The sequence below is a fragment of the Nuphar pumila genome, chromosome 13 (assembly GCF_984573655.1).
Source record: "Nuphar pumila chromosome 13, dmNupPumi1.hap1.1, whole genome shotgun sequence".
NCBI classification, from domain to species: domain Eukaryota; kingdom Viridiplantae; phylum Streptophyta; class Magnoliopsida; order Nymphaeales; family Nymphaeaceae; genus Nuphar; species Nuphar pumila.
The window spans coordinates 89,771,057-89,795,237 of record NC_143261.1 but is presented as its reverse complement, the minus strand read 5'-3'; the positions used below and the strand labels follow the sequence as shown (position 1 = coordinate 89,795,237).

General features: G+C 39.6%; 1 protein-coding gene across 1 annotated transcript; it reads left to right on the top strand.

Annotated features, from left to right (window-relative positions):
- The first annotated feature begins 10,594 nt into the window (after nt 1–10,594).
- LOC149819097 (UPF0481 protein At3g47200-like) lies at nt 10,595–11,770 on the top strand. The gene has a single exon (XM_089986342.1). The coding sequence runs from the start codon at nt 10,595–10,597 to the stop codon at nt 11,768–11,770; it is 1,176 nt and encodes a 391-aa protein (XP_089842468.1).
- Nucleotides 11,771–24,181: the final 12,411 nt, after the last annotated feature.

The following is a 24,181-nucleotide window of genomic DNA, read 5'->3' as shown; positions in this document are numbered from 1 at the left end:
TTCATTTCACAACACTTGCTTCCATCGGTCCAAAATCTCTATCGGATGCTCCTTGATCGTGAGATCTTTTTGTACTTCTACCTCGTCGTACTAGATAACATATATCGGGTCTGACACATATTTCCTCAACATCGATACATGGAATACATCATAGATGTTTGAGAAATAGAGTGGGAGTGTCAATCTGTAAGTTGCACCTCCAATCTTCTCAAGGATGAGGAATGGTCCTACATACCTCAGACTTAGCTTACCCTTTTTGTCAAACTGAAACACTCTTGGTTGAAGAAACCTTAACAAATACGTGATCCCCAACTTCAAAAATGATTTCACGATGCTTTGGATCTATATAGCTTTTCTGACGGTTCTGAGCTGTCAGAAGTCATTTTCGTATCAACTGCACTTGGTCAGTGCAGTGTTGTAGGACTATTGGTGACTCGATAGCTTGATCACCAACCTCACTCCAACATACAAGAGACCTACATGGTTGCTCATATAAAGCTTGATATAGAGCTATACCGATGCTCAAATGATAACTATTATTATAGGCAAACTCTGCTAGCTTTAGGTGTTTACTCCAATCACTCTTTCATTCCAATGCATAAGCTCGCAACAATGTTTTTTAGCATATAGATCGTCCTCTAATTTTCCGTCTATCTGCAGGTGTAAAGTTGTGCAAAACTTAAGATTCATACCTTAAGTTTTTTGAAGTTGTCCCCAAAACTTGGACATAAATCTTGGATCTCTATCTGAAATGATCGAAACATGTACTCTATGTAATCTGATAATCTCTGTGTGATCTTCCTCACTCTCTGAATTGATCAAAATATCATCGATAAATATGATCACGGACAAATTCAGATAAGGTCAAAAAAACCTATTCATCAGATCCATGAATGTTGTTGGAGCATTGGTTATCTTAAAAGGCATCACCAAAAACTCATAGTGACCATACCGCGTCCTAAATATTATCTTCTACATATCTAAATCCTTTATCCTCAATTGGTGATATCCAGACTGGAGATCTATCTTTAAGAAAACCTTGGCATCCCAAAGTTGATCGAATAAATCATCGATTAGTGGAAGAAGATACTTATTCTTGATCGTTACCTGGTTCAACATACGATAATCAATGCACAAGTGCATTGATCTATCATTCTTCTTGACGAACAATACTGGAGCACCCCACAACGAAATGCCTAGCCTAATGAATCCGTTGTCTATCAGCTCTTGAAGTTGCTTCTTTAATTCTTTCAACTCTGTAGTGGCCATGCAATAATGACCTCTAGAGATTAGGGTCGTATCAGGCACTAACTCTTTAGCAAAGTCAATCTCTCTTGAAGGCGGTAGGCCTAGCAAGTCATCAAGGAACATATCAGTAAAATCATGAACCATGTCTAGGTCCTTTGGTGTGAGTTTTATGAAAATAATTTTTAAAGCAATATTTTTAATAAAAACAAGTGTGAAAGCCAGACACCAAATAATAAAAAATGGCTCGCACAAGTGGTGGAGTCTGGGTCGATCTCAGAGAACGGAAAATACTTGTATTCAAACACACAAGCTAAACTACTCTTTATTGCCAAAATAAAAAAGAATTTAAATAAATAACTATGAGAGTGCTGCCCTACGCAGAGGACTTAAACAATAATTGAATGACTTATTACAGACCTAATTAATAAAATAAAAGAATTAAAATCCTAATCTAAAACTAAAAGAAAAGGCTTCAGTGCTTCGAGTCTTCTTGTCCCTTCTTGAGGTAATGCATGTTTTCTTGAACTTTATGAGACTCCTCGCTCAACATGGTTCTCCTTATCGTAAGAGCCATTTATCTATTAACACAAAAGCAACGTAGTTCAGTTTCTCGTTGTATATAGGGAAGTAAAATTTTTATTTACTTATATACATTTCATCACAACATACATCACCTTTGCATACAAGTGTTATGCCTTACCGAAGGACATTGGCGGTGAAAAACCATACATATGAGTCCATCGACTCCAAACATAACTAGTTTCTTAAGAACTAGGTTTCTTCTTCGATGTAAATGACCTCAAATAGGCTCATCAATTGTCATATCACCTTGGCTTAGGCGCAGTTGGAGTTGGCTCAGGCAACACTTCTACACTATCAAGTGAATCCTTTGGATAGACTAGTGATGTCAGTATACTCTCTGATACGGTAGCATCATGACTCATAGAGTCTGAAATCATAATGGGCGAATGAAAGGAGTTGTATCCTTCATTTGGGTCATACAAGCCAGGTGTACATGATGTCAGGTGGTAGCTTGACAAGCGATTGAATTTCGCAAGGAAATTCAAGTCAAAGTCTCTCAGACTTGGTGATCCATCTGAAATCGATGGGGGTACAACTACTCCCAACACTTGAGTGATGAGGTCCACTAATGCGCGAGGTCTCATCCTTAAGACCAAGAGATTCCTGTCGACCCATATCGATGATATATTTTCTTTGGCATTCATTGGTGGAATGCCCATATTCACCACAATACTGGCAGTCCATAATCTCACATGGGCATATCCATTCACCGTGCATAAACTTGCACCTATAACAGTAGTCTCATGAATCGTGAGTTGCCATCTATATAAAGATGCACCCAATCAATAAGTTAAAATCATACTTACAGTGCGATACCATGAACATGACAGATCTTAAACTAGGTTTCTCAGACATAGGCTTTGATACCAATTCTGTAACGCCTCAGATTTTCAAAACAAAGATAAGTTGAAAATTTCATGAATTTCTTTTTTTTTCTTTGCAGCGGAACTTAGAAAAGGTTTTAGCAACAAAAATGAGCGATAATGAGTGGTCGATTTTAGAAAACTCTAGTCAAGTCACAAGTATCTGGCCAAGCACTCATTGGCCACCAAGGTGTTCTTTTTATCAAAACAACTTGTTTATTACAGACATCACTGCTTGGAAAAGTAGTATTTAGTTTTATAAAGGAAGCAGTACAACACTGTCTGGAGAAACCCTGGAACTCGATGTCGCCTTGCTCCGCAAATTGCAGCGCAGGTTCAACACCTGTAATCCCCATTAAACGGGGTCAGAACCACTGCTGGTCTGGTAAGTAAGCATTCATCCACACATTTAAACAAGTATCAACTCATGCAAAGACCACTTAGGGTCACAGTTCGCAACAACAACGCTCAAGTATCCATGACTTAGCGTATATCGCGAGAACCTTCACAAGGCTATGAGTTGAACATTTCGCTCAAGTCTTCATGACTTGGCGTAAGCCTCTTTAGGGTTGTGATTTGAACATCTCACTCAAGTGTCCATGACTTCGCGTAGACCTCTTCAGGGCCTCATTTGAGATGTCAAGCTCAAGTCTTTAAGACTTGACATATCTGTATCTCACAAACCCAAGTGCGAGCGGCTCGAGCTCAGCTTGTCGTGCGGATACAACACAGGTCTTTGCCCTATCGGTCTAGTAGTATACCAATCATGACACATTTTGCAAGGTTATGTAGAACTTGATAGAACAATGTCCATTCACTCATACATTCATACATCACTGGACCTAGAACTAATGTATTATTTTAATATTAGCGATTCACCCCCTGATACATGGGAGAAGTTTTGCTCAAGCATCAATGCGATGTTCTAGGGGTTGATTATTCTATGTATTTTAGATACCCCAGAGGCCTGTTGACCCTGTCCATGGTAGGGCGGTAGAACTCATACCAAGATAACCCTACCAGGCTAGTTCGGATGCATCCTCTACTATAGTAGTTGAGTTCAATCTTTAGATATTTAAGGATAACCATGACCTCCATACCCCTGAGTGACGGGAGACCCCTTGAACTCTATCAGGTTTATAATCAAATACATGTCACTCGCAGTTGTACCATCACCATATGCCATAATGAGCAATAATTCTGAAGGGGTCTGCCGGTCTAACCGTTACTTGTCGGATATTCGCATGCCATTCAGGAAAGCCAGTGCATCCCGCACTAAGAAAATATGTACTCGACCCCATTCAGTATTCTCCAGCGCAGTCAACAACCGCGAAGTCTGTGACCTTTAGTCATATTTACATGCATATTTGACTCTGCTCTCGGCATCTATGACCATCACAAATACCTCATCTCTTTTGGGTGGACAACATACTTCGGCTCTCCGGCCCTTACGAGTCTAGTTGTGCAACAATATCTCAATGAGCATGCATATGACACAATCTCAATGAATCGTCTGCTCAACATATATTATTGCAACGAGCACCTGGCCTAGTTAAGGTGCAACAACTACTCTGGCTATTTGGCTCTTATGAGTAAAGTGCCCTTATAGGCAAATATGGGAACACGCCATTCTGGCAGCGTCTCGATAATAGGCCATCCTCATGCCATTTAACCAGTTTAGACAATTCTTTTGCCAACCATTTTGACAGTACTTCCCCTGCTTTGACAATAGAAGTGTGACAACCCTTTCTATGTCATAGAAAGTACTTGACAGAATTTGGGCAGCACCTCCTTTGTATGACGAAGTAACATGCTACACTCTTTCTGAACTGGTTGAGCTCCTTCAAAAATTTTAGCAGCACCTCCTCTCTTTGACGAAAAAAGCGTGCATTTCTTTTAAGCTCGGTGAGTATCTTTTTAGAAATTTCAGCAGCATTTCTCCTCTTTGATGGAGAAATCGCTATGCTTAACTCATAGATGGATGTGCACCGTTGTGCATACTTCGCATCCATCGAGCTTCGTTAGAACCTTTGGCTATAGTCAGACCATACGAAAAAGTGGTTTTGTGCAAAAGTAAAACCTTTTCAATAGGAGCTTCATTCGTCAAGCAAAATCTTGATCGAGGAGCGACAATAGAATCACATTCGCGATTTAGAGTTGATCTTCATTTGAATGCTCATTTATGTGCACTATATGTAATATAAGCAGGAGCCTGTGCTTCATAATGCGGCATAATAAATAAGTACATATTTAATGTTCGGTAGAGAAAACTGAACTAAATAACTTACAAAAAGCAAATACATATATATTTGTAGAAAGCAGGAGCCTTGACATCATTCGACGTGACAACAATCTTAAATGCATAATTTAAATTGCAGAAAGCAGAAGCCTTAGTATAGTTCGATGCGACGATAATCTTAAAAGCATAATTTAAATTACAGAAAGTAGGAGCCTTGGCATCGTTCAATGCGATAACAATATTAAAAGCATAATTTAAATTATAGAAAGCAGGAACCCTGGTATCGTTCGACACAACGGTAATCTTAAAAGCATAAGCAAATACATATACATGTAATATGCAGAAAGCAAGAGCCTTGGCATCGTTCGATGCAACGACAATCTCAAATAAATATATACTGCCTTCAACAGGAGCTTTTATCGTAAAATATCCAACGATAGTCATAAGGACACGCGTGTGAACATCGAAGTGTTCTAGAGGGCGTAAACCAAAGACTAGGGTCAGATACTACTTTAGAACATATACAATATATATCACAATATAAATCAGTAAATACTTAAGAGAGAGTGATCGACAAATCAAAATTACCCTCCGATCGATGAAGAATGACTCTGGTGTGCTCGGTCGGCTTTTAAGTGGGTTCAAACATTCATTTGAGAGGACAAACTAGATCAGATGAGTTCAACCTAGTTGAAAAAGAGGAAGAGCAGGTCAAGCTGCTAAACCCAAGTGGTTTGGACAAAACTCGGTTCGATCCAAGTCAACTAGGTCAGACAGGTTCAGACTTAGCCCAAGTAGGCTAGGTCTAGGTCAAGTGAGTCAAACATGGGTTTAAGACCAAAGAGGATTTTGACTTCGATTAGACCCAACTGGGCTCAAGCTAAGTGGGTTTGGACCAGGTCAGGTAGGTTTAGACTAGGTCAGGTAGGTTCAAACCAGGTTAGGCAGACTCAGAAGGGCTAGGCTAGGTAAGAGAGGTTTTAGAGAGAGAAAGATATCAAGAGAGGGGGGGGGGGGGTTGAAAATATAAGAAGAGAGAGACAGGAGGGGGCTATTTATAGCCCATGCCCACCTCCTTTCTAGAAAAATCCAGATTTTTTTTCCTTCTTGCCCTTAGCTTTAAAAAAATTTCAAAAGGTTCCTTTGGTGTGAGGCCCACATGGAATATTTTATGGGTCCCACAAGATATCTTTTTGAGAAATATTTTTTTGGGTTCTACCAACATTTCTGTGGATCTCGTAAAAATTTTGGGTTTTCGGCAAATTTTTTTTTTGAAAAATTCTGAGTACGCCATTCTCTTCGTATCGATGTAACTAAGAAAGTTGGCTCGTACAAATATTCTAATTTATTTAGGGAGTAAATTATGGCTCCCTGACTGTTTGAGCATATATTCGCGAAGATACAAATATCCTAAGTATAACTGGTTTATTAAATTCGATTTGATTCACATTTTGGGTTCATATGCTATTTTTACTTGAAAATGCCTTGTGAATTTATTTAGAATTTTTTCTGAAAATTGTGGGTCTTACAAGAAAGGTCATTACAACTACAACAAACTCTATTTTGTCTATTTTTTAAACTTTTAGAAAGTCTACATGTATTTTAATAAAAGCCAATGAAAGGTAATTTTTGAACCTTTGGTTATTTTGGTAAGAGGAAGAGCACTGCTTACATATAAAAATTTAGTGAGTCATTATACTATTTTCCCTGAATTTGTAAAGTTAGTCTGCAGGTTGAATGTTTCATCCAAAAGATTTTTTCAGGTATTATGGTAATCCAACTAGCGAGGTGCAAGCTCTGAGGATGAAGACTTTTGACCTCGAGGGAATTGTTGCACTGCATTTGAGCAATCTCGTGGAGAAAATGATGAAGACATGTTCAAAAAATATGTACCATCGAACCTGGACACGTAGGTCATGCTCTCGCCCAGTTTAAACCAAACCTGAATGGCTAAATTGCCATTTTAGGCTTAGTTCTAAGATTCTAAAATTTATTTTGAGCATGTTCATTATTATTTTTATCTAGAAATAGGCTTTTGAGTATTTAGATATTATTCTTTATTTTTTATAATTTTTATAGCTTAAAATTTTACTCTTTATTTTTTTCTGAATTCACCCTGCTAATTCGGATTTAGGTCTAGCAGTCTGTTAGGATCCATTTGGGATATTAAGGGTTTTGAGTAGATTTTCTTTTTGTACTTAAGACTGATCCAGTCGTCCTTGAGTGTGGGTAAAATTTTGGTTCAAAAGTCATGTTCAAATCCCCATTATAAAGCTCATATCCATTTTTTCAAATTTTGAATCTTCTCCTAATTGTTGGACTTGACCCGATCCATCTTAGGGTTCCAAGGGGGAGAGACATTGGTCTCTCTCCCTTCCCTAGCTGTTTAAAATGCTGAAACATAAACGAGAAGGTTTTTTTTTCTTTGCTTGCCGAACATCAACCTTTGTGAATCAGAGCAAGTGGTGTCTATCCCATCGATTTGCCTCACTAGAGCTCTTCGATCATGCGAAGGCTGCTCATGGGAAGAATAGTTAGACATCGACCACTGAACTGGTCCATCCATGCACTGTTGGGATTGAGGATGTGGGAACTAGCTTGGCTAGCATTGGACGTTGGAGCTAAGCCCGTTGTGCTACTTTCTGTCTCCTTTAATCGTTTGCTGAATGCATTTTATTTTTTTGAACTATTTATTGAAATCCTAATTTTTTAATGATTCAGTTATGGGTTCTGAAGTTGTTTGTGCGTGACTGTTCATTTGCATGAATTTGATTTCATTCATAGCATGATCAAGTGTGAATCTGAATTTATATCATTGTATCTGGTTGGCATATTGCTCAATTCCTGGGTTATCTAGATCTCGTTGAAAAAAATAGATTTGAATATTGAGGATTACATCAAACTTTTAATGTCTAAATCTATTTGGTATTTTAAATGTGTTGAATTGATTAGAAAGTATTGTTTGGATGGGTCGACTTTGTTAAGAATATCAGATTATCAAAAATCTCGTCTGATTAGAGTTTCAAAATTTTGGTAATATCAAAGAGTTTAAGATATCAAAGTGTTTAAGATAATCTTGTATACTTATCTTATCTTACTTGTACGTGTTTTACATTTGTATATGTTTTACATTTTTTACATGTATAAATACCCATGTATGCTGTATAGAATACAATGAAATAGTTTTCCTCTATTTTCTCTTCCCTTTGTGTCAATATTTCCCATGGTATCAGAGCTTTAGATTCTTGGATAGCATTGAGGATCATGTGCATTAGTTCTTCATGAGCTCATGTGCATCCAGGTTGATCCGATTCTAGCATTGGTGCTTTCTGCACTGCTCGTTCCTCTTTTCCAACTGATATGTTGAAGTTTGTCCTTCCAGTAGATTGTTGTTACTTCAACTTCATTGCCGTGAGGAGCAACATCACAAAGGTTGAGTTTTTGTTAATCTCATTATGTCAATGACGCAAGAAGGAGAAAGTTCGAAGGATATGTCTCTCAAGACAGAATCAGGTCATGATACGTCTAGTCCCTTCTTCATTCATCACCCTGATAATCCCAGCAACGTTCTGGTCTCTCAACAGTTGATCGGGGATAACTATGACACTTGGAGTAGAGCCATGATGATGGCTTTTAGTGCAAAAATTAAACTTGGTTTTATTGACGGCTCTATTACCGAACCTTAAGAAGGAACAATCGAACACCCGTCCTGGGTCCGTTGTAATAACATGATATTATCCTGGATTTTGAACTCGATATGTAAGTATATTGCAGATAGTGTAATCTACTCCATCATTGCTCATGAGGTACGGAGAGATCTACATGAAAGGTACACTCAAAGTCTGGCACCACAGATCTATCAGATCCAAAGTTCTATTTGTCACTTGCAACAAGAAACAATGTCAGTTGCTACTTATTTTACCAAAATAAAATCTTTATGGGATAAACCTAGTTCATACTCTCAAGTGCCAACGTGCAACTATGGCTCAATAAAAATGTTTTCTTTTCAAATACAAAGGGAAATGATTATTCAATTCTTGATGGGATTAAATGATTCCTATAATGCAATAAAAAGACAAATTCTCTTACTCGAACCCTTACCTAATGTGACTAAGGTATATGCACTGGCGCTCTAAGAAGAAAAACAACGTGAAGCCAGGTTCACGATGTCAGTTAATGGTTAATCAAGTACGGCCTTAGCTATACCCTATGATAATAACCCCAACCATGAACCATCAAATGGGGTCAGAGGAGAACCGAAAATGATTGATTGAGTATTGAACTGTTGCAACGTTACTTCTGTTTTGTATGACTATTGACTGAAATGAAACATGAAATATATTTTAGTTTGAATATAAAATTAGAGAATGTTTAAGACAGGTGCTCATTCACATTTCATTGCTTTGTTTCCTTTGGGATTGGGATTGTGCAAATCAGTTTTGACTATTTGATGTCAAAACTGGACTGAATTTTGTTTTGAAACTTTTAAATCTGATTAGGACAAATTGTGTACTATTGCTGCATTAAATTGTTTGTTATGTGTGGTTCATATCTGTTGTTGGTGTTTCCCAAATCTGGGTTTACTGCGCACAATTTTTTCCTTATCACTTGCATACTTGATGTTGCACCCCAAGTGTTTGACAAAATTGTTAAACCGGTGCAACTTGACCCGTTCAATTCGTTTTTTGGTTCGTCCCTAGTGCTAGGCATTACCTTGGGTCTGTTAGGTCCCGAGTGCCGTCATGGTGTTTGCCTAATAGTCCAGTCAAACATGAAAAAAGCCAAACCTGATCATAATCTTTTTTTATAAATGCCATGTTTGCATTATTCAAAATCAACGGATTGGCGCTTACTTTAGTTTGCCCACATGCAGTAAATTCTCTTGGATCGGGTTTGGGTCGAAATAAGAAAGCTGGAACCCACGTGCTTTCTTCACAGAGCCTCATATCATATGCACCATGAGGATGACTCTTTTTGCCTTTTAAATGAAAGAAAAAATTAATTCTAAGAAAATTATAGGCGTGTAAAATACACTAATCAGGGGGCTAGCAATTACCCAAAGAACATAAAGGAAAAAAGAGAGGCCTAAGCCTTTAAATCCTCCTATAACATATTTTGTGCGTGTGTGACAAAACCAGATCTAAACGTATGTAACTGGAAATTTAGTCAGTAAAAAAAACAAAGCAACAGACAAGAGTTCTCTGTTTCCAGTTAAAACACAGTCTGTAATCAGCAACTATGAATTCAGCAGCGGCATCAAAATCCCTATTCCTTTTTTGCATCACAATACTGAGAAATCCGTATATCGTATCGAATGGTCTATATTTCTTCCTCAAATTCACAACCATCCTGCATAAATATACGTACATGCATGACATGGGAGAATCAACAACCAACTGAACAGTCAAATTCCAAAGCTTAAAAGAACAGAACCTAAGCATAGGAGGTAAGAATGAAACCTAATTAGGTTTTCTAACTTTATTCTTTTTTTTGGTTTCCGACCTTAATTAAGGCATAACCTGTCCCTTCATGGTTACTTAAAGCATAGGCAAGGCAGTGAGTTCTTACTACTACTACACTATATATGCACCTAAGGTGAGGTGCACTAGCATATCACACAATCTTTTGAAAGTTTTAGCTAGAACCAAACACACTAAAATCAATGGCTTCTTCCATCTTCCAAGCCGACGAAGCCATGCGTTCCAAAAGAAGGGAGGCCTTCGAGCCACAGAAGGTAGCCTTGGGGCCCTACCGCTCTTCATGGCCGCCAATCGACCAACTCAAGGACCAAGTGTTCAAGCAAGTGGTCACCAGAAGCAAGAAGGGGACCGGCGACTACTCGGCCGCCATGCAACGTGTCGAAAACGAAGCTAGCAAGTGCTACAAGTGGGTTGCCCCCGCTCTTCCAAGCTTTACCTTCAGAAACATGCTCATGATTGATGGCTGCTTCATGTTGGAGATTATTAGTGGAAAGATCCTGAGCTCCATTCCCTACGCCGAGCACCAGCAAATGATGCTCGATGTCATGAAGCTAGAGAACCAGATACCGATGGTGGTGCTCAGGGAGTTGTTCCAATTGGAGCATGGACATGACAGGATTGAAGAGTTGCTTTTGAGGTTTATGTTCTCGACTAACTTCTCTGGGATGCTAACCTGTTTGCTCCAAAAGCTCCATGGAGCATCCCATGTTCTTGACGCTATGAGGATCAAGATGCTCCCCATGATGTCCACCAGCATGAAGCCAGCTCCATTCTCGTTCCCAAGGGATCCTTCAATCAAGACAGGAGCTGGGTTCAGCCTGCTGCACAGTGTCACTGAGCTGCTTGATACAAATGTAGTGTTGTTGCCAAACTGTTCAGGGGGAGTAGAGTGGGTGCAATCCTCTTCCATCCTTATGCTCCCAGTCATCACCATTGGTGTGGGCATGGACACTGTATTTCTCAACATGATGGCCTTCGAGCGTGGCGCCGGCGACTGGCGGCAGCCGGTGACTGCCTACTTGCGCTTCCTTGACAATCTCATTCACACCGTCGACGACGTTCGGGCTCTGCGCTCCAATGGGGTGCTCATCAACAGCCTCCCCAGTGACAGTGGCGTGCTGGACTTCTTCAGGGAGCTCAAGCTGAGTGAAACATGTGATGTGGATATGCTCTGCGGGGTTAGAATGGCCGTCAACGCGCACTGCGGCTCGAGGGAGGTTGTTCGCTGGGCTTGGGGAAAGCGCGCTTGCTTCAAGAGCCCGTCGGCGTCCAGTTCCCTTGCTGTTTTATCTGCCATGGTTTTGCTTGTGCAGACAGCTCATATCATTCACTTGTGCCGCTTCCACCCCTCAAAGTAACAGTAAGGAGGAAGCCTGTGTGTTTCATAATCTATCAGTACATATAGTAATAATCCCCATGAATAAGGAATTTGTGATGGAAGTAGTCCATACATTTCCATCTCCAATTAGCGAGCTGGGCATGAGCCATGTACCATTCTTGTCATAAGATTGCAATATATTTAATATATTATCAAGTTATTTGATTTCTATGCTTCTTTATCAAAGGACTACTTTTTGTCTTGGGCAAGAAAACATGCACGTGTCTTCATCTTGCCCTCACCTGCAACTTCTGAGCACATATTCAAGTTTTTAGCAAGTTCCATGGCTGTGGATGAGATTATGTTAATTTGTTTGGATGCAATGGATGTGGACGCTCTGTAAAGAGCCTAGCATCTGTTTTTCTTTTGTAATAGGAAAAGGAAGACTGCCTCAACGCTTTTCATTATATATATATATATATATATATATATATATATATATATATATATATATATATATATATATATATATAGATAGATAGATAGAGAGAGAGAGAGAGAGAGAGAGAGAGAGAGAGAGAGAGAGAGAGAGCTGACATATTAGGCCCCATTGCTTTTCATTATATATATATATATATAGAGAGAGAGAGAGAGAAAGAGAGAGAGAGAGAGAACTAACATATTAGGCCCCATTTCTGGTTCTGCCCCATATGTTTTAAGTGTTTTATGATAGATCTGAACCATTAGATGTGTTTAGGATGCTCGATTTGGTGGGTATGGATGAAAAACCATATTTTTCTCAGCAGGGAAAAACTGGTATCTTCATAGCCATTGATTTTGGATCATCGGAAAAACTTGTATACAGGTCAGATTCCGGCGATCCAAAAGCCGGTTCCCACTAAACAAAACCTATACATCACATCTAAGGTGTTAGACATGAGAAAAAATACTTAAAACTATGATTTTTGAAGGGGCCTAATGAGACCCAACCAAAAAGGGGGGCCTAAGGGACCACATTACTCATATGTATATTTATTTATATATAAACCTTTTTTTCATTGCATCAATGTTAACAAGACGCCTATTGCTCAGCTCCTTTGTGTATTGCACGTCCGGCCCCTAACCCTGCAGTTGCACCAAGTTTCTGATTAGAGATGTAAACGGTTTGGATGGGTCGGATGTGGCCAATACCATATTTGACTAACCGAATGTTGCCTAAATGAATTCAAATTTAGATTTGGAAGGTGAAAAGCTCATATCAAATCCAATTTTTATATGTAAACTGATTCAGATATTCGTTGGATTTGGTAGCAAAAAGTTAAAACCATATCCACAACTGATTATAATCCAATATGGGTTTGGCTTACCAAATGCAACTAAACATAGTCAGATTCGGTCAGATATCCAACCCATTGACATCTCTATTTCTGATGCATTCCCCAATCCTGCGCCTGTCTGCTCCTTGCACTAGTTCAACAACGAGCAGTCATGCCCCATATTGTAGCTGTGAGGAAATTAAATCTGATTCTCTAGGAGGATTTGTCAAGTAACTTCAGTAATTATAGGGATTTAAGAAGTCAATTGTTCGGATTCAGGTAGGACATCTAACTGAATGCTGAATGCAAACTCGTTTAGTCCGGTTTGGTAACATAAGTAATTCCCCTCTAATAATTGGATCCGGGTTTGGTATAGATTCTTATATCTAAATTTGAATCCAAATATGAACCCGATCGATGAGTATCCGAGTCCAGATGCATGAAAATGTTGTCGGATTTAGTAATCAGTTCAGTTTCACTCATCCCCTAGGTCATCCACCATCCCTTCTTAAATCTTATGAAGCATGTTGTTTTGATCAAATCTGACCCTATAGATGCTTTCAGCATGGTCGACTTAATAACAATCACAAAAAAAACTGCACACAAGTGCAATTTAAATGTTGTTTTCCATAACAGAGCTGGGGTAATTAGGGCCGCCTCCTTTTTACAAACTTTTAGCCAACCCAAACATGCCTGAGGCCTGTTCATACTCCCAGGCAGTTATATATGCAATTTAAATGTTGATATGTAGATCACATCTGTGGAGTGGAGTCTGATTTGATGAAAACAGCCTGCACCAATGAAATCCCAGAGAGGGGTGCGAAGATAGGGATGAAATAGAAGATGAGCAGAACTGACTTGTTTAGTAATGCCTACATCTGAACCAAATCAAAATCTGACCCGTTGATATCTCCACCATCAAGCTCATCCAGCTGGTTTCAGGTCTGGGTCCTGTCAAGTGTCACCTTACAACCCGGTTTGGCCTAGGTTTTGCTATGCCCAGTGACATCCCTAAGATAGAGTTGGTTGACACTTGTATGAGGCCAAACAAAATTTATGCCATGGAGCATCCAGTTCATTATAGTTATATATGATAGGAAAACAATAAATAAGCGCCTAAAACAGTCTAATGAGTTACAAAACAGTCTTGTATTTGGAGATTTACCCAAACATATAAGGCAGGGAAGCATTGCAATTAGAGCTGTGTGCCTCAAGGATATGGGGAATGAGAAGGGCCACAAGGGTAGCATGCTGAAGCTTGCAAGGGCTGCACAGAAGGATCTCTTGGCCATGGCTAGGGAGAGAAGGTTCTGGGCACCTGCCTGCAATGGATGGATGGAGGTCCTCTCAAGCGAGGCAATCACCATGGCTGGTAGCAATGCATGTCCTCTGGGGTTGGCTCCACCCAGGCCAGGAATGAGGGTGGAGGCTTCTCTGGCCCATATGACCCTACATATGAGCCCTGATGCACTCATTGAGATCCTGATGAATGCTGTAAGCCTATGCTCTTTCTCACTCTTTTCATCTTTTTCTTAATCTTGAGAAATGTTATGTTGCATGTTGGTGTTAGACTCCCTTGGTTGCTAAAATTGTGAGCAGTTAATTAGAAGGGCATTAAGTGACCCTGTTCTTGGTGAAGGTTCCTCTGATATGATAAGTAGGTTAAGAGATAACCTCGTGGGATTCGAACCCAAGACCCCTCGATTATGATAGTGCAACTTAACCATCCAGCTATCTCATTGACCCCACGCATGGAACCTTGCCTTGTACATTAAGGAGTCCATGAACCAAGTGCCTTTGACACAACAGAGAGGGTTTAATGTGTGGGTATCCCTAGTGTACCGTTGTCTTGGGAACCGTGCATCCACTACATGGACTAACCTTTTCTGAACATGCCAATGCTGTAATAATGTATGCGGTTACGCATGCATGAACCCACACACGTGTGCATGCACATACAGCTGGATGAGAGCGGATCAAGTGATCTGTCAAATCACTTTTAGAAAAGTGATTTGGCATCCTCACCGCCCACGATGTACGCAAGGCCCGATAAAGCAATGGACGGTGACGATGTCAAATCACTTTCTTAAAGTGATTTCACAGATCACCTGATCTTCTCTTCAGCTGGATGCTGCCATCATCTCTGCTGGTTTCGAACATAAGCGACCTCTGGTCTAGCAATCCAATTCCTTACGGAATCAGTAGCTCATTTTCTTTAGCCGAACAAGACTGTTTACAGATTTCTGCTGCATAGACAGACAAGTATGAAATCTGGAGTTGCTGGATAATGATCAGGAGGCTTCTCTTTTCATTAAAATTTTTTCCATTCTCTGCAATAAATATTTTTACATGTTACCTAATAAACAGATTATAAAGATTACATCTGTTTAATCTGAGACCTACAAAATATTCAATGCAAACATTAAAAAATTATATACATTCATATGATAGAATATGATGCAAAGGGGGTTACGTGAATAGGTAACCATAAGTCATGGGTTAGTGGGTATGCGTTAGAGACGTTTTAGAATCCACAATTGTGTTGTGGTTCTTAAACTTAAGGAGTAAGTTATGTAATTCATGAGTTATAAATGAGTCATGAGTAGTGGCTATTAATGAGGAAGTGACAGTTATAGGTTTACTTTTTTAGCTATAAATAGAGGTCTTGGAGGTTGTACGAGATGTGTAATCTCTCACCTTTTGCTTTTACTTTGTGTTAAATATTTTCAATATTTTACTCTATTGTTAAGTTAATATTTTATATTGTTGCTGCATATATCTTTGCTTTATTCCAACAAGTTTGGTATCAGAGCCCCAGGTTCGATTAAGCTGGGTGTGTTTGAGCATTGCGAAGATCATTGCCGAAGCCGGATCTTCAAGTTGGTTGGTAATTACGTGGTGTAATTCACGATGTCTAACGGTACAAATCTGAACTCTATAAATCTCTCACATGCCTTGAGACCTATTTTTAATGGAGAAAATTATGAATTTTGGAGTATTAAGATGAAGACGTTTTTCATTTATCAAGATCTTTGGGATCTAGTTGAAAATAGTTTTGTAGAGACACAAAGTTCAAAGGCAACAAGTGAAGTAAAGGAGTTGCGTAAGAGAGATGCCAAGGCTCTTCTCGTTTTGCAGCAAGCCATGACTGAAAGTATTTTTCCTCGAATTGCGGCAGCCACCAAGTCGAATGAAGCATGGACTATTTTGAAGGAAGCCTATCATGGAGATAGTAAGGTAACTATTGTAAAACTCCAAATACTTCGTAGAGATTTTGAGACCCTGCTAATGAAAGAAAATGAGCCAGTGCAAGATTTCTTTTCTAGAATATCTACTACTGTAAATCAAATGAGAACATTTGGAGAAATAATTGATGATAAAAAAGTAGTAGAAAAAATCCTACGAAGCATGCCACCAAAGTTTGATCATGTCGTCACAGCTATAGAGGAATCTAAGGACATGAATAATTATTCGATTAACAAATTAATGGGTTCTCTTTTGGCACATGAGGCTAGATTGAATAGGTCAACCGAAAAAAGCATTGAACATGCATTTCAGGCCAAGGTAGAAATTTCCAACAAGCAAACGAGTGGCGAAGGTACCTTAGAGAATAAATATCCAGGAAGAGGAAGAGGTAGAGGAGGATATCGCGGCCGTGGTCGTGGAAGATTTGAAATGGGTCGGCACAATGGAAGCAATCAAAGGCCAAATTATAAAGACAAACAATGCTATTATTGCAAGAAGTATGGGCACGTGAAAGCAAGGTGTTGGGAGAAATAAAAAAAGCAAGTTAATGTTGCTGAAGAACAAGAACAAGGTAATCTTTTCCTTGCACAATTTGAAACCAAGGTTAATAATATGTGGTTTCTAGATAGTGGGTGTAGTAACCACATGACAGGTGAAAAAAGACTTTTTCACAATATTGATGAGTCCATGAGAATGAATGTTCGTCTTGGAAACAACAAAGAGGTACAAAGTGAAGGCAAGAGAACTATTGAAGTTGATGTTAAATCAGGTAATAAAAGAATGATTCATGATGTTTATTATATACCTGGTTTATCATACAATTTATTGAGTGTTGGACAATTAATTGAGAATGGGTATGCACTTAACTTTTATGATGGAATATGTGAAATTAGAAAAAGGAGAATGGACACTGAACCTCTTATAAGAGTCAAGATGGCACCTAATAGAATGTTTCCTCTTGAATTTACACACGTGAATGGTGTTGCTTTAATTGGCAAAGAGGATGAGCCATCACATCTTTGGCATTTACGGTATGACCATTTACATTATAATGAGCTAAAAATACTAAGAACCAAAAACATGGTTTTGGGATTGCCTAGTATAATGTGTAATGATGGAATTTGTGAAGGGTGCGTATATGGGAAGCAACATCGTTTATCATTTCCCATCGAAAAGGCGTGGAGAGCCAGAAAGCCCCTTGAGTTAGTTCATGCAGATCTTTGTGGTCCCATGAACACTCCATCCTTAAATAATAGTAGATATTTTTTATTGCTTACTGATGACTTTACTCGCATGAGTTGGGTGTTTTTTCTCTCTAAAAAATCAGAAGCATTTAAAAAATTTCAAGAGTTCAAGGCTTTTGCAGAAAAGGATAGTGAGCATGTCATAAAGTGTCTACGTACAGATAGAGGGGGAGAATTTCTGTCTAATGATTTTGAAGAGTTTTGCAAAAGAAATGGAATTCGCAGGCAGCTAACAGTAAGAAAAACACCAGAGCAAAATGGTGTAGCTGAGCGAAAAAATCGTACAGTCGTGAAAATGGCAAGGAGCATGTTGACTGAAAAACAACTCCCGAATGAATTTTAGGATGAAGCCGTGAACACAACAGTATACTTACTCAATATGTCTCCAACAAAAGTTGTGCGTAACATGACTCCATATGAGGCGTGGTGGCAGCGAAAGCCAAATGTAAGTAATTTGAGAATTTTTGGTTGTGTTGCTTATTCCTTGATCGATTATAGTGATCGTAGCAAGATGGATAAGAAAAGTGAAAAATGCATTTTTGTTGGTTATAGTGACACAACAAAGGGGTATCGATTATATAATCCAACATCTAAGAGTTTAATCATTCGTCGTGATGTTATTTTTGATGAATTAAGCTCTTGGACTTGGAATCAAGATGCAGATAAGTCAAAAATAGAGGTCGTTCCCCTTGCATCTGATAAGACATTGGAAGCTTCAACAAGTATGTCTCAAAACAATGGTGATAATGAGGACATAGACTCACCACCTAAAAAGGTAAGATCCATAAAAGAGATTTATGAATCATGTACTTTTGCCTTGTTGGTTGAAGAACCTATGTGCTACGAGGATGCTAGTGAGAAACAAGAATGGGTAAAATCCATGGAAGAAGAAATGGTAGCCATTCAGAAAAATGATACATGGGAACTTGTAGATTTACCCACAGGTCAAAATGCTATTGGTGTGAAATGGGTTTACAAGGTTAAATATAATGCAGATAGGAGCGTGCAAAAATATAAAGCAAGGTTAGTCATTAAGGGGTATGCTCAAGAATTTGGAGTAGATTTTTCAGAAACTTTTTCTCCTGTTGCACGTTTTGAAAATGTTAGAATTATTTTGGCATCAACAGCTCATATGAAATGGTCAGTTTTTCAATTTGATGTAAAATTTGCATTTTTGAATGGGTTCTTGGAAGAAGAGGTATATGTTTGTCAGCCTCAAGGATTTATTGTTAAAGAGAAGGTGTACAGGTTGAAAAAGGCGCTTTATGGCCTTAAACAGGCACCACGAGCCTGGTATGGGAGATTGGACTCATACCTAATACAAAGAGGATTTCACAGAAGTGAGAGTGAGCACACTTTATATGTAAAAGGATCAGGTACTGACTTTCTTATTGTCTGCGTTTATGTAGATGACATAATTTATACAGGCTCGTCGAGTATACTTTTTGAAGAATTTAAAGAGGACATGATGCATGAATTTGAAATGTCAGATTTAGGGTTTTTACACTATTTTCTTGGACTTTAAGTTCAACAAAGTGTTGATGGTATTTTTATTTCTCAAGAAAAATATGATTTAGACTTACTTGAGAAGTTTAACATGGTGTCATGCAAGCCGTGTTCCACTCCCATGAATGCTAATGAGAAATTATCAGTACATGATGGTACTATGAAGGCTGATGAACGGTTGTATAGAAGTTTGGTTGGAAGGCTAATGTATCTTACACAGACTCGTCCAGATATCGTGTTTCCTGTTGGCCTAATTTCAAGGTTTATGCAGTGTCCAACGATACATCATCTTGGAGCAGCAAAACAGATCCTTCGTTATATTCGAGCAACCACTAATTATGAGATTTGGTACCAATCAATTTCTGAGTTTAAATTAACTGGCTTTACTGACAGTGATTGGGCTGGTTTTGTAGATGAAAGGAAAAGCACAAGTGGATTCATCTTTAATCTTGGATCAGGAGCCGTGTCATGGATGTCAAAGAAGCAAGCAACAATAGCACTTTCATCTTCAGAAGCAGAGTATGTTGCTGCGAATGCAACTGTATGTCAAGCTATTTGGATATAAAGAATTTTGGCGGACTTGCATCAAGAACAAGCGAATGCAACATAGCTCTATTGTGACAATCAAGCAACCATTGCCATGACAAAGAATCCTGTGTTCCATGGATGAACCAAGCATATTGAGTTGCGTCATCATTTTATCAGACAAGTTATTGCCGATAGAGCTGTAGCAATGAAATATTGCTCTACAAATGACCAAATTGCAGACGGATTTACAAAAGCACTAAGCTATTCAAAGTTTGTGAAATTCAGATCCACTTTAGGTGTATCGAGTTTTGCATCAAGGGGGAGTGATAGAATATGATGCAAAAGGGGGTTACGTGAATAGGTAACCATAAGTCATGGGTTAGTGGGTATGCGTTAGAGACGTTTTAGAATCCACAATTGTGTTGTGGTTCTTAAACTTAAGGAGTAAGTTATGTAATTCATGAGTTATAAATGGGTCATGAGTAGTGGCTATTAATGAGAAAGTGACAGTTATAGTTTACTTTTTTAGCTATAAATAGAGGTCTTGGAGGTTGTACGAGATGTGTAATCTCTCACCTTTTGCTTTTACTTTGTGTTAAAGATTTTCAATATTTTACTCCATTATTAAGTTGATATTTTATATTGTTGCTGCATATATCTTTGCTTTATTCCAACATCATACACATGCACAATTTGGCATGACATGCTGAAAGACTATTTAAGATGCCATGATGCACATTACTTGTTTAGATCCAAATGTTGAAACATAGATTTGGTCTTTCATATGCACTTGGTGTGAACTATTTGGTGTTTCAGTATTTGGAGATGGACTCTACACAATAGATCCAACTTTTTCTAACTAGGGGTGGTCCTCCAGGTACACAATGAGCATACGAGTACCTGGGGCATGTTTGATGGTGCCAATTAATTGATCTCCCTAACCCAAAAACTTACATTTTTTCTGTTAGCTCCACGCGCCATCAAACGTGTGATTAAGGCTATGTTTGGGAGCCTTGCAATGAGATGGAAACACGCTTTAAGTGTGTTGCCAATTTTATTTTTTTGTCAATGTGATGTTGAGAGATGGAGTTGCCAAAAACATCCTCTGATGAAAGAGAGGGTGTTGCGTGTTCTCCCCTAACACGCAATGTAGCTACAGTGCATGTTCGAGTCCCGACTAGCACCGCGCTCAGTCAGGTGTATGGAGGTGCCGTACAGCCCACAGGCTGCGTATGGCGGTGTATGGCACCCCATACACCCAACTGAGCTTCATGCGGTGCTCAGTTAGGACCCCGAACACGCATGTTCGAGGATGGGTGGGGGTGCAGATATAACCTTCCAAACAGCAAAAGAGTATGAGAGCATGGCGGAAACCACAACAAAACCTCTCGTTCAACACTCCCAAACATAGCCTAATTCTCCTCCATTTTTCCACTGTTATGGATGTATATCCCGCAAAAGTGGGCCCCCTTGCATGGAGGACCGTTATGATTTTTTTTTTTTTGGGTTTTTTATTTGGGCAATTAAACACTATCTAAGCGCGGAGCCTCCTTCTGAAGTAAATGAATCGGAACCGCCCCAGCGGAAAATGTTTCCGCTTAAAGGTGGGTCATGTGTACGTTATTTTGGGGCTCTTTTTCCATGAGGGAAGAAAGCCCCGCGTATGCATTGCCGCGGTGAGCCCTGAGAAAAAGCATCAAAAAGCTGTGCATTTCTGCAAAACCCCCTGATTTCTGCGGCACACAATGGCGCCCTAAAGGTAATCCAGTAAAAGCTTAATCAATTTCTTTTTTTCTTTTATAAAACAAAAGGTTCTCGTGCCTATTTGAAATTAGCTTACCATGGGTCTTGGTTAATTTACTTTACCTAATTAAACCGAATTATGTGCAGAATTTTACTTATGGTTGCATGTTCCTCTTCTCTTTGAATATGTTCAAGCAAGCATTGAAAAGCTGGATTTAATCCCACGCGTATAAGATCTTTCTTTTTTTCAGTAGAAAAAGGGGTAGAATGTGTTTTATTCAACATTGTTGGCAAGTGTATCTGGCTGCATGCAGGGGCAGTGGCGTAAATCATTTTCTACGATCATCATCAAGGCACAAGAGTGCACCCTCCAAAGCGGCGCAGCTAATGATTACGATGGCACCCTCAAATGGGTCTCTCTCTCTCTCTCTCTCTTTTGTAGTTCTATTAATTGGGCCGAGTACTTTACAATTACAGAGCACTTGAACACGCAAGACACAGAAAATCGTTAACGTGTGCAGCGATTTTCTTTGTAAAACACAAACACAGAGAATCAAATCAAGGGCAGCCATTGTGTAAAACACAAAACACAGAAAATCGCTACACGGGCAGTGATTTTTTTTTTTGTGTGTTTTGTGTGGCCCAGGCCCGATCATTGGATCTGCTCCGCTATCGATTGAATAATCACTTTTGTTTTGTTGTCGATTTTGTGCCAGGTAACTGCTGAATTTCAGATGCCCACGCCGTTGATAACGAGAAGGCGGTTTGAGTTCGTGAGGTTCTGTGAAAAACTCATCACAAGGGATGAAGCATGGGTGGTGGTGGACGTCTCAAAAGCCAACAAGTCCCTCCTTCATTCTGCAAGGAGACGGCCATCAGGATGGCTTATACGACTCGATCACAATGGTTACACCCTGGTAGTATTACATGAGAATCCATGAACAACCTTCAGTTTCATTATTCTCTACTCTCCATGTCAAAGAACTGCAAGCTTTCGTCTAATATCTTCACCGAGTGCAGAAGTGATTCTGGTCCCTCATTGCTCTTAGGTAACGTGGGTGGAAAACGTTGAGGTTGAGGAGAATGCCTGTGATGGAGTGTACCGCAGCATGTTTGATTGTTGCATGGCGTTCAGTGCAAGAAGATGGGCATCGGCTCTGGAGAGGCACGATCAGCGTCAGCATAGCCTCTTTCTGGCTGAGGTCCCATGTGGAGGTCAGCGCCATTACAGCTCTGTTTGGGAGCCTTGAATCGGAAGTGTGTTGTGGTTTTCCCTAGTGCTTTCATGTTCTCTGCTGTTTGGGAGCAGTTGTGTTGCCGAAACCCTGCATTGGAAATGAGGTTGGTGGCCCCGTCACCACGTTGCTACAAAGGTGGATCATGTGCAATCACATTGCACATTTTGAGTGTGCCGCTGCACTTGACTGCCCTCCATCTCTTGGGTACAGCCTGTCAGTTGAGCCCAACAGAAAATGAAAAGTTTTGCACGGTCAGGACAGTAACCTTGAGTAAGACAGGTAGAGCCAGCGTGGCCAGGTCTAAGTTCCAGGGGCGGTTTATCTATGTAAACATAAAAGAAAAAAGATCAGGTTCTCAATGTGATTGCACTTGATCTGCCCTCTTGATGGCCTCACCACCACATTTCATCACCATTCAGAGGACAAGCGGATGCTTTTAAAGCACCAAATTTTGTCAACATGGAAATGGTTTTTCTATCCCAATGCAAGTCTCCCAAACATAGCCTAATTAGATTGCCATGTTACACAAAGGATTTTCTCAATCTGTGTTTTGCTTTACAATTTCAGGGACCTTATCTCTTAGAGGACTTGTTTTATGTTGTTCTCCTGTTCTGTACTTAGTTCTCTGTTTCCCAGTTTGTATCTTGTTTTTATTTTCTTTTGGGTGATTTCCTACCACCCTACTCATTTTCTATATGTGATAATTCTTCCTGTTAGTTTAGTAAAGCTATTTACCTTCAAAACAGTTCAAAAAAAGAGTAGAGAGTGGGCCATGAATTTAGCATAGCCAAAATCATCGTTGGCCAGCTCAGGTAACCCTGGCAAAAAATGAGAACAGTTTCCATCATCTGCCATATGATGGGATCAATCCTACATTCGATCCTGACCATTGAAACCGAATGTTTAGGTCGTGTGCCACGTAGCACTCATTACCAATTCAACGAGCAACTAAGGTTTTTTCTTCAAGGTTTGGTTTACTCACTTTGCTCATTTGTCTTTGCAGTTGTTCATAATTGTGAAATGCTGAGAAGACTAGCAAATTTAGGGGAGGATATGGTGACTGCTTTCTATAGGAACCTGAACTCACCTCCCCAGGCCACATGGTCCGCTGGGGATGGAGTTGAGCAGATGACCGTGATGGTTAACAGGGTAAAAGAGAAGACTGTGTGCGCAACGGCAGTGGTGAGGCTTCCTCACAGGCCCATTGAGATTTTCAGATTCATTGTAACCAACTACATGAAGATCAGGGTAAGTTGATCTTGACCATTATTTGCTGTGATGGACGGCTGAGATGGCCTAACCAAAGACTAGGGCTTTGCTGTTGATTGCTTAGCCTGGACTGGGCTGAGTATGGTAAAGCTTTTGGATGAGCAAGACTTGGATGGCTAACGAACACGGATCCCATCATTTGAAATAGGATGGGTTTCATCATACATTCAATCCTAGTCATTCAGCAGAACCATCTAGTCGTTGATTGGATGGCTAGGATTGAATGCATGATAGAACCCATCTTATTTCAAATGATGGTATCCATGTTCTTGGATAACTATGTATTAATGAGCTCCTGCACTAGGTCTCAGTGGCAGGACATGGAAGGTCCCTAGACACACAGTTCTCTAGGAGTGTCTGG